Below are 12,500 nucleotides of genomic sequence, written 5' to 3' on the forward strand. Positions count from 1 at the left end.
CTAACATTTACACTAGGTACTAATATTTACACTTTAGGTATTAATATTTACACTTTAGGTACTAATATTTTCATTTTAGGTACTAATATTTACACTTTATATACTAATATTTACATTTTAGGTACTAATATTTTCATTTTAGGTACTAATATTTACACTTCAGGTACTAATATTTTCATTTTAGGTACTAATATTTACACTTTAGGTACTAATATTTACACTTTATATACTAATATTTACACTTCAGGTACTAATATTTTCATTTTAGGTACTTATATTTACACTTTAGGTACTAATATTTACACTTTCGGTACTAATATTTACACTAGGTACTAATATTATAATTTAAGGTACTAATATTTACACTTTAGGTACTAATATTTACACTTTATATACTAATATTTACACTTCAGGTACTAATATTTTCATTTTAGGTACTAATATTTACACTTTAGGTACTAATATTTACACTTTATATACTAATATTTACACTTCAGGTACTAATATTTTTATTTTAGGTACTAATATTTACACTTTAGGTACTAATATTTACACTTTCGGTACTAATATTTACACTAGGTACTAATATTATAATTTAAGGTACTAATATTTACACTTTAGGTACTAATATTTACACTAGGTACTAATATTATAATTTAAGGTACTAATATTTACACTTTAGGCACTAATATTAACACTTTTGGTACTAATATTTACACTTTTGGTACTAATATTTACACTAGGTACTAATATTTACACTAGGTACTAATATTTACACTTTTGGTACTAATATTTACACTTTTGGTACTAATATTTACACTTTAGATACTAATATTTTCATTTTAGGTACTAATATTTACACTTTAGGTACTAATATTTACACTTTAGGTACTAACATTTACACTAGGTACTAATATTTACACTTTAGGTACTAATATTTACACTAGGTATTAATATTTACACTTTAGGTATTAATATTTACACTTTAGGTTCTAATATTTTCATTTTAGGTACTAATATTTACACTTTATATACTAATATTTACATTTTTAGGTACTAATATTTTCATTTTAGGTACTAATATTTACACTTCAGGTACTAATATTTTCATTTTAGGTACTAATATTTACACTTTAGGTACTAATATTTACACTTTATATACTAATATTTACACTTCAGGTACTAATATTTTCATTTTAGGTACTTATACTTACACTTTAGGTACTAATATTTACACTAGGTACTAATATTTACACTTTAGTTTCTAATATTTACACTTTAGGTACTAATATTTTCACTTTATATACTAATATTTACACTTCAGGTACTAATATTTTCATTTTAGGTACTTATATTTACACTTTAGGTACTAATATTTACACTTCAGGTACTAATATTTACACTTTAGCTACTAATATTTACACTTTATATACTAATATTTACACTTCAGGTACTAATATTTACACTTTAGCTACTAATATTTACACTTTATATACTAATATTTACACTTCAGGTACTAATATTTTTATTTTAGGTACTAATATTTACACTTTAGGTACTAATATTTACACTTTCGGTACTAATATTTACACTAGGTACTAATATTATAATTTAAGGTACTAATATTTACACTTTAGGTACTAATATTTACACTAGGTACTAATATTATAATTTAAGGTACTAATATTTACACTTTAGGCACTAATATTAACACTTTTGGTACTAATATTTACACTTTTGGTACTAATATTTACACTAGGTACTAATATTTACACTTTAGGTACTAATATTTACACTTTTGGTACTAATATTTACACTTTTGGTACTAATATTTACACTAGGTACTAATATTTACACTTTAGGTACTAAAATTTACACTTTTGGTACTAAAATTTACACTTTTGGTACTAATATTTACACTTTTGGTACTAATATTTACACTTTTGGTACTAATATTTATACTAGGTACTAATATTTACACTTTAGGTACTAATGTACCTTTAAAGCTACAATATGTAATGTTTTTTTCGCCGCTAGGGGTCGCTAACCTCTTACAATCCCTCCTACAATTAAAAAAAAAACCTCTGTCAACGTCTTTTGTCTAAAATTAAACACTTCCTAACTGACAAAACACTAGAGATGGCTGCTCATGCTTTTATTACTTCCCGTTTAGACTACTGCAACTCATTGTATTGCGGTATTTCCAAGACACAAATCGCTCGCCTTCAACTGGTCCAAAATGCTGCAGCAAGATTTACTTTCAAAACTCGTAAATATGATCACATTACTCCAATTCTAGGAGATCTTCCCTGGCTGCCTATTCAGTATATAATTGATTTTAAGATTATTTTATTTGTATATACATGTCTTGTGGTGGATTTTTAATAGATAAAATAGTAAACTGTATATCAAACTAATATTAACTAACATCTAACTTTACACTACTTTTCAGGCCTAACAAAGCTAACACTCTGAAACACAATGTACTAAGACGTTCTGTACTTAAGCTGAATGTATGCGTGTCTTTTTACGTCAAAAAAATGTGTGTGTAAATAACGAATATGGGAACTGAAACTAGACGGATGACGAAGTTAGAACTTGTGATTAACAATGAAGTAATCATTAAAACAAAGTTTGCTTTACCTAGTAACAGAGGGGTTTGCATATGAAGAACCAATCAAATAGTGGGGAAATTATGTAATGCAGCATGACATTTATGCCATACCTCTATCCTACCTATACCTCATGTTAGAGCGTCTCTGTTGAGTGGAAGTTAGTCGCGGACGCTAGCTCTCAGCGTCTCTGTCGAGTGGAAGTTAGTTGCGGACGCTAAATCTCGGCGTCTCTGTCGAGTGGAAGTTAGTCGCGGACGCTAGCTCTCGGCGTCTCTGTCGAGTGGAAGTTAGTTGCGGACGCTAAATCTCGGCGTCTCTGTCGAGTGGAAGTTAGTCGCGGACGCTAGCTCTCAGCGTCTCTGTCGAGTGGAAGTTAGTCGTGGACGCTAGCTCTCGGCGTCTCTGTCGAGTGGAAGTTAGTTGCGGACGCTAGCTCTCGGCGTCTCTGTCGAGTGGAAGTTAGCCACGGACGCTAAATCTCGGCGTCTCTGTCGAGTGGAAGTTAGTTGCGGACGCTAAATCTCGGCGTCTCTGTCGAGTGGAAGTTAGTCGCGGACGCTAGCTCTCGGCGTCTCTGTCGAGTGGAAGTTAGTCGCGGACGCTAGCTCTCGGCGTCTCTGTCGAGTGGAAGTTAGTCACAGACGCTAAATCTCGGCGTCTCTGTCGAGTGGAAGTTAGTTGCGGACGCTAAATCTCGGCGTCTCTGTCGAGTGGAAGTTAGTCGCGGACGCTAGCTCTCGCCGTCTCTGTCGAGTGGAAGTTAGTCGCGGACGCTAGCTCTCGGCGTCTCTGTCGAGTGGAAGTTAGTCGCGGACGCTAGCTCTCGGCGTCTCTGTCGAGTGGAAGTTAGTCGCGGACGCTAGCTCTCGGCGTCTCTGTCGAGTGGAAGTTAGTCGTGGACACTAGCTCTCAGCGTCTCTGTCGAGTGGAAGTTAGTCGCGGACGCTAGCTCTCGCAGTCTCTGTCGAGTGGAAGTTAGTTGCGGACGCTAAATCTCGGCGTCTCTGTCGAGTGGAAGTTAGCCGCGGACGCTAGCTCTCAGCGTCTCTGTCGAGTGGAAGTTAGTCGCGGACGCTAGCTCTCGGGGTCTCTGTCGAGTGGAAGTTAGTCGCGGACGCTAAATCTCGGCGTCTCTGTCGAGTGGAAGTTAGTCGCGGACGCTAAATCTCGGCGTCTCTGTCGAGTGGAAGTTAGTCGCGGACGCTAGCTCTCGGCGTCTCTGTCGAGTGGAAGTTAGTCGCGGGCGCTAGCTCTCGGGGTGTCTGTCGAGTGGAAGTTAGTCGCGGACGCTAGCTCTAGGCGTCTCTGTCGAGTGGAAGTTAGTCACGGACGCTAGCTCTCGGGGTCTCTGTTGAGTGGAAGTTGGTCGCGGACGCTAGCTCTCGGCGTCTCTGTTGAGTGGAAGTTAGTCGCTGACGCTAGCTCTCGGCGTCTCTGTCGAGTGGAAGTTAGTCACGGACGCTAGCTCTCGGCGTCTCTGTCGAGTGGAAGTTAGTCACGGACTCTAGCTCTCGGAGTCTCTGTCGAGTGGAAGTTAGTCGCGGACGCTAGCTCTCGGCGTCTCTGTTGAGTGGAAGTTAGTCGCGGACGCTAGCTCTCGGCGTCTCTGTCGAGTGGAAGTTAGTCGCGGACGCTAGCTCTCGGGGTCTCTGTCGAGTGGAAGTTGGTCACGGACGCTAGCTCTCGGCGTCTCTGTTGAGTGGAAGTTAGTCGCGGACGCTAGCTCTCGGCGTCTCTGTCGAGTGGAAGTTAGTCACGGACGCCAGCTCTCGGAGTCTCTGTCGAGTGGAAGTTAGTCGCGGACGCTAGCTCTCGGCGTCTCTGTTGAGTGGAAGTTAGTCGCGGACGCTAGCTCTCGGCGTCTCTGTCGAGTGGAAGTTAGTCGCGGACGCTAGCTCTCGGAGTCTCTGTCGAGTGGAAGTTAGTCGCGGACGCTAGCTCTCGGCGTCTCTGTCGAGTGGAAGTTAGTCACGGACGCTAGCTCTCGGGGTCTCTGTCGAGTGGAAGTTAGTCACGGACGCTAGCTCTCGGGGTCTCTGTCGAGTGGAAGTAAGTCACGGACGCTAGCTCTCGGGGTCTCTGTCGAGTGGAAGTTAGTCACGGACGCTAGCTCTCGGGGTCTCTGTCGAGTGGAAGTAAGTCACGGACGCTAGCTCTCGGGGTCTCTGTCGAGTGGAAGTAAGTCACGGACGCTAGCTCTCGGGGTCTCTGTCGAGTGGAAGTAAGTCACGGACGCTAGCTCTCGGGGTCTCTGTCGAGTGGAAGTTAGTCACGGACGCTAGCTCTCGGGGTCTCTGTCGAGTGGAAGTTAGTCACGGACGCTAGCTCTCGGCGTCTCTGTCGAGTGGAAGTTAGTCACGGACGCTAGCTCTCGGGGTCTCTGTCGAGTGGAAGTTAGTCGCGGACGCTAGCTCTCGGCGTCTCTGTCGAGTGGAAGTTAGTCACGGACGCTAGCTCTCGGGGTCTCTGTCGAGTGGAAGTAAGTCGCGGACGCTAGCTCTCGGGGTCTCTGTCGAGTGGAAGTTAGTCGCGGACGCTAGCTCTCGGCGTCTCTGTCGAGTGGAAGTTAGTCACGGACGCTAGCTCTCAGCGTCTCTGTCGAGTGGAAGTTAGTCGCGGACGCTAGCTCTCGGCGTCTCTGTCGAGTGGAAGTTAGTCGCGGGCGCTAGCTCTCGGGGTCTCTGTCGAGTGGAAGTTAGTCGCGGACGCTAGCTCTAGGCGTCTCTGTCGAGTGGAAGTTAGTCACGGACGCTAGCTCTCGGGGTCTTTGTCGAGTGGAAGTTAGTCACGGACGCTAGCTCTCGGCGTCTCTGTCGAGTGGAAGTTAGTCGTGGACGCTAGCTCTCGGCGTCTCTGTCGAGTGGAAGTTAGTCGCGGACGCTAGCTCTCGGCGTCTCTGTCGAGTGGAAGTTAGTCGCGGACGCTAGCTCTCGGCGTCTCTGTCGAGTGGAAGTTAGTCGCGGACGCTAGCTCTCAGCGTCTCTGTCGAGTGGAAGTTAGTCGCGGACGCTAGCTCTCGGCATCTCTGTCGAGTGGAAGTTAGTCGCGGACGCTAGCTCTCGGCGTCTCTGTCGAGTGGAAGTTAGTCGCGGACGCTAGCTCTCGGCGTCTGTGTCGAGTGGAAGTTAGTCGCGGACGCTAGCTCTCGGCGTCTCTGTCGAGTGGAAGTTAGTCGCGGACGCTAGCTCTCGGCGTCTGTGTCGAGTGGAAGTTAGTCGTGGACGCTAGCTCTCGGCGTCTCTGTCGAGTGGAAGTTAGTCGCGGACGCTAGCTCTCGGCGTCTCTGTCGAGTGGAAGTTAGTCGCGGACGCTAGCTCTCGGCGTCTCTGTCGAGTGGAAGTTAGTCGCGGACGCTAGCTCTCGGCGTCTCTGTCGAGCGGAAGTTAGCCGCGGATGCTAGCTCTCTGCGTCTCAAACGCCACGCTGAGATTGATCCTCGTTTTAGTTCTCCGTTTGCCCCAAAGTCTGCTTGCCATGATCCATAATGTGTGAGCGAAACAACAACAGCGTGAGCGCCGCTAGACGTAACGCAGTTGTCCACGTCTGTCGCCATGGTTACTACGGCAGTACCAGGATATAAAATACCAGGATATTACGTCATTGACAGGTCACAAGTGAACAGGCACTTTTTAAAATTGTGAAATTCTCTGAATTTACAAATTCTTGGAAACATTTAGGATAATGGAAGTACACAAATGAAAGAAATGTATAACACTGTGCAAGTGTTTTTTTGATACAAAATTTGTACGTATTGTCGCTTTATGGTACCAGTTTGCACCCTTTAGGTACAAAAGTGAAAAGGCAACACCCCAGTGACGGCTTTTGTACCGTTTTGTCTGCGAGTGCCGGATAGGAGCTTCTTGGCCTGCATGTTTGAGAACCTCGGTCTCTTCTAGAACTTTCCGCAGGGCTTGTAATTGCCAGTTCCTTCTGTGGCCTTGGCTTCCTCCAAAGAAAAGAGATCTCTGGGACTCAGACAGGGGCTTATGTGGAGTAAATGCGAGGGAATCAGTGTGAGGGTCGAGCCGTTGCCAAACCCAGCGTTCTGCGGATTCATGCATTGAGCGAGAGCTTCCGGCCCTTTCACACACACCAGCAGGACGTCCAGGAGAATACAAGAATACACACGCCTGGGAAGGTTTTCCACTCGCCGGCTAATGTGCTGTGTATCCCAGACCTGACTGTCCTCGCATCTCTAAAGGGATTGTGGGTAACAACACTTTATAATAATGGTCCTTCATTAATAAGTAACTATGCAGGACCGTTGAGTAGTTCTACATTACCCCTTCAGCCAGTACTATTAACTAATGTAGAAACAAGCTTAACTAATCAGTAAGGAATATTGATATAGTTCCTTATTAGGTAATCAATAATTACTTAACATCATTAAGAACTAATATGTAATTATGACAAATTATAAAGAATTACTAATTACAAGATTAACATGTCTGAGACGTTAGCAATTGTCTTGTTTTACTCTTAACGTGGTCATCAAATGCATCAGTAATTACTCAAGTGTTACTATGCATCTTTTTCACTTTAGAATAATGGTCTAGATCATTAGTAGTTCTTAAAGATTGTCTTTTTTTACTCAGAACATGGTCATAAAATGCATCACTAATTACTCAAGTACACAGTCACTCTTCAAGGACTAGTGATGACTATATTCAGAGTAAAAATGATGACTGATCATCTCAGACACACCATAATGTTCTTTATAATTTGTCAGTTAGTTAATAGTTATCAATGAGGCTAATCTCATTAAGTAATTATTGATTACATAATAAGTACTAGTTAAGCTTGTTTCTACATTAGTTAATAGTAGTAGGTGAAGTATTAATGTAGAACTACTCATTAGTCCTGCTGTACTTCTTGCATAGTTTTCCCCCCAATATGTTTATTGTCCTTTTCTCGTTTTATAACCACAGAAAGTACACATGCTTACACCCTTTCCCATATTATACATATTCAATTTGCACTTCTTAGAGGAAGAAAAGCATAAAAAAATTAAAAAGTAAATAATAATAAATGAATTTGTTCCAGACAGTGTTTACAAAGTGTTTTTCTGTAAGGTCTACATTGATATGATATTTATGTATGGCTCCTCCCACAGACTTCCTGCATAGTGAGTTATTAATGAAGGAGCATTATTATAAAGTGTGACGGACTGTGAAGCGTTCTCGGCTGTGTTCAGTGTTTAGATCCATTTCAAAATGCGTTATACCTGCAGAGACTCGAGGAACCGGAACGAGCCCAAGCGGCGGCCGCGGGGGACCAGACAGAAGGTGGAGTTGTGGAGCAGCTCCTGATAGTCAAATCTGTGGAGGAAAAAAACAAAACAAAAAACATTTAGGTTAAAATATGGTTTCGCCAGATTTTACATTAATTGTTCCTAAAATCATCCAAATATAAATGATATTGTTTATTCTTATTTAAAAAGCTATAGAAACTGCCTTAAATCAAACAGTGCAATTTATTAATTACAATGATCTGCATAGAATTATACATTAAAACACTTAAAAAAGCTGAATAGTAAAAGCTGAGTTAATATGCACTACCGTCCAAAAGTTTGGGGTCGGGAAGATTTTTTAAATGCTTTTTAAAGAGTCTCTTCTGCTCACCAAAGCTGCATTTATTTGATCAAAAATACAGTAAAATTGTGTAATATTAATATAATGTAAATCATCAGTTCTCTATGTGAATATATAGTAAAGTGTAATTTATTCCTGTGATCAAAGCTGAATTTATCATCATTACTCCAGTCTTCAGTGTCACATGATCCTCCAGAAATCAGTGAAATATGATGATCTGATGATCAAGACACATTTATGATTTTTATCAGTGTTGAACACTCATATTTGTGTGGAGACTGTGATATATTTTATATTTCAGGATTCTTTGATGAATAGAAAGTTCAAAATAACAGCATTTATTTTAAATAGAATCTTTTGTAACATTATAAATATCTTTACTGTCACTTTTGATTAATTGAATGCATCCGCGATGAATAAAAGTATTAATTTCTTAGAAAATAATATTACTGATATAATAATGTATATAATATAATATAATATAATATAATATAATATAACATGTGACCCTGGATCACAGCACCAGTCTGGAGTCACACGGGTATATCTGTGGCAATAGCAACTATACATCGAATGGGTCAAAATTATGGATTTTTCTTTTATGCCAGAAATCATGAGGATATTAAGATCATGTTCCATGAAGATATTTAGTAAATGTCCTACCGTAAATATATAAAACATGTATTTTTGTGAGTGAATGCAGCACAATCGTGAACATAAATGCACAACTTTAAAGGAGATAAAAAAACGCTGATGCTTATTCATTTAACTTTCATATGATGTATAAATCTCAATTTCAAAAAATTTAACCATGTGACATATAATAATGGTCATATAAGCATTTCCTAATCCAGTTCCCCCACTTCTTGGTTTCTTTTCTCTCTTTGTTCGATCAAAGTGTCAAAGATGCTGAAAGTAAAATAAAAAACGACAACATTAAGGAAACCTATTAGCCAAAGCAAAGAGCAAGCTTTCACAGGCTGTGTAAAGAGAAGCCCTTTGAGACACACGGGCGTTTGATCCGAGCGAGCCGTCGTCCCTGGCAACCATTTATGGTTTCTAAGAATACGCTGAGTCCAGAAGCTTTGTGTGATTGCCACCGCTGGACGAGGAACACACCGTGTGTTAGTGTGTGTGCAGATCGAGTGTTGCACCACAGATCTGATTCCAGTGCAACAGAAACACATTTCACTGATGCTAGCTAACATATGCAATATGAATAGTCAGGTCAAAGGTGAAAGTCAGGAAAGTGTAAAAAAGTCCCTCGAGGGCATTGCTGGGGCCTCATTTATAAAAAGTATTCAGACTTATAAAAGCGTGTGTACTCCAGAACCCGCGCAGGATTCACTTTATAAATCTCACTCAGCAGAAGATTGTGAACATGCGTCTCCTCCCCGAAATAACCATATATGACGCCTAGTTTTACTATGCATATCCTCATCTGCATATCATTTGCATATGATTATTCATCCACGTGATAACATGTTTAACGGTACATTAGGAAATTATGAAATACGGATGTGCCGTCACATTACAATAATAAAAATAATTTAGTAGCCGATCCTTGCCTTGTTTTTGAATAAATAAATCAAATAGTGTACAATGCATTTCAGAGAAAGTTTTTCTCAATCTTTTCCACTGGCCAAATAGTCTTTTTAATTGATTTATATTTTTAATGGAAACAGATTGACCTTGTTGTGCATTATATTTGCACAATCTGCTATTATCATGATAAGCAATTATCTCTGTAGCTAACACATTGAAACACAGCAAAGGAAAGGAGTTCAAAAGCATCGCATCCACAACAAATATTTATAGGCTATTTATTGAATATATATACATATATTTTAACTTTTCAGTAAATGTCATGTATTTTAAGTGTTTAACTCCATTAATGAGAATGGCATACATAAACCGTGTGTTTATCGTGTGATTTATACACGCACGTGTATTACACGCAATGAAATGCATGCGAAAACTGCGTATCATATGCACGTAAAAACTCATTTTCGCGTATAAATTGCTCAATAAACACAGCGTGCTATAGAGACGCATTTACGTGAGAACAGACTGAACACGTGAATTTGCATTTCCTTCAGCCTTATTATTATTACAATTTTGCCCAAAATATAGAACATTTTCCCAAAAATATAACTTTTTTGTTTTTAAAACAACAAAACAAACAAGCCAAGCCCAAGTGAGAAAAAGTAACGCAAAAGTAATGTAACTCATTCCTTTTATTACAATTTTATTAGTAACGCAATATTTTAATGCATTACTTTTCAAAGTAACTTTCCCTAACACTGTTGTAAGTAACTTTGGACATCAGTGTTGTTATTGTTAACTAAAACTAAACAAATATTAGATGACAAACTGAACTCAAAATGGTTTTTATGGAATATTGCCGTGTTTATTATCTAACAAATGATCCTTTCGACGGAAGTGAATCAATCAAAACTTACTTTAGCTGGAAAATAACATTATTTAAGAACCGTTATAAAGCCAAAACAATCTGTCACCTTAAATTATACGTTTATCTCTGTAAAGCGGCTTTGAGACAATCTACATTGTTAAAAGCGCTATATAAATGAAGATGACTTGACTTGTCTTTATTATAAATGATTAATTTGCGCACATCATTATTGTTTTAAATTCATGTGTTTTGAGTCTCGTAATCTTGAATCAGAATAACTTCATCTCTCCTCCTCTCTGATGATGAGGGCGGGGCTATAACCTGTCACTCACATGAGATCAGCCAATAGCAAACCGCAACCATCCAATCAAATCCACACAGACTCAATCAAGCCCCGCCCACATGTGTTCTTGCTCCTGAAGCGATTCACTCGATATATACGGCACGATAGAGGAGAAAAGACTGAAGACAATGAGTCTTAAGTTGAAGTACTAAAATTAAAACAGAAAAATAAATGTAAGCTAAATAAATTTTTTTTTTAGACAAAAAAAAAGCACAAAACAAAATTGCTAAAACTTAAAGGATTAGATCACTTCAGAATTAATTTCCTGATACTTTACTCTTGTCATCCACGATGTTCATGTGTTTCTTTCTTCAGTGGAAATTAATTAATTTTATTTAATTTAAATTTTTTTGAGGAACACACTCCAGATGTTCTCCATATAGTGACTTCGAAGGTCCAGATGTGAGTTTCAGCTTCAAAGTCTCTCACGATCCAGCCGAGGAATAAGAGTCTCATCTAGACACACCAGCGGACATTTATAACTAAATAATAATAATGCTGGTCTTGCACTCGCTGTGATGCGCCACACATTACGTCATCAGGTTGAAAGGTCAAGCGTGACGTCGGCGGAAGAACAGACCCAGTGTTTACAAACCCAACTGAGTCACACCATTTAAAAAAAAAAAAAAAAAAAAAACGGGTTATGACCCGCGTGACCTTTCAACCTGATTACATAATGTGTGTCGCATCATGTGACGTGTGGGAGAGTAAATCATCAGGAAATTAAAGTTCTGAAGTGAACTAATCCTTTAAGCTAAAATTAAAACAGAAAAATTAAATAAAAGCTAATTCAAAATATTAATAAATAATAGTAGTATAATAGCAGTCAGCTTTATTTGTATAGTGCTTCGATCGCTTCACAGCAGCTTTACAGGGATAAACAGGAAAATAACGATTCAATTCTGTGAACAGACAATAGTATCATTGTCATCTCAGTGTTGACAGTATATAAATAATACTGATCATAAATCCATTCAATAATTGAGAGACTGCAAATGCAGGCGTAGTGGCTGCTGAAATCTGTGGATGTTTATATCAATCTCCAGATTATTATATTCTCATCTTCAGCATCATGTCAGTGCACTTCTCATCCACACATAAACATGTTTTGCTTCTGGTGTTAGAACTGAGTGTGTGTGTGTGTGTGTGTGTGTGTGTGTGTGTGTGTGTGATTTATATCTCTAGAGTGATGTTTTTACTGTAAGTCGCCTGGTTGTGTTTGGCTCCGGGTCCGGAGAACCGTGGCGGCGCTGAAAGAACCCAATGTCCCCGCAGGACAAGCCCACGCTCACTGGCCCGAGCGAAGCCTCCCGCGGGAGTGTACACACACTCGTATGAAAGCGGCTCTATCTGCGTTCAGCAGGAGGGTGTTGATCTCCCGGTGGAGAAACACTGCAAACACACTTCTCTCTCTCTGACCCACGGCTGACTTCACTTCTGCCCGACAGCCTCGTCTCTGAGCGATACATAAAACTGCAGCGGCGTTTGTGTTCAACTCCTGCATAGAAGCGTTTAATAAACACAGTTGGACCTTTTTC

General features: G+C 39.8%; 1 protein-coding gene across 2 annotated transcripts in view; it reads right to left on the reverse strand.

The window, feature by feature from the left end:
• The window catches only part of ext1c (exostoses (multiple) 1c), a 73,815-nt gene that overhangs the window by 13,494 nt on the left and 47,821 nt on the right, over positions 1 to 12,500 (reverse strand). For both annotated transcript variants that reach the window (XM_079590555.1, XM_079590556.1), the window contains exon 4: positions 7,840 to 7,933. In XM_079590555.1, the coding sequence (XP_079446681.1) occupies positions 7,840 to 7,933 (94 nt within the window). The remainder of the gene's footprint in view (positions 1 to 7,839; positions 7,934 to 12,500) is intronic.

Source organism: Phoxinus phoxinus, assembly GCF_949152265.1.
Source record: "Phoxinus phoxinus genome assembly, chromosome: 19".
NCBI lineage: Eukaryota > Metazoa > Chordata > Actinopteri > Cypriniformes > Leuciscidae > Phoxinus > Phoxinus phoxinus.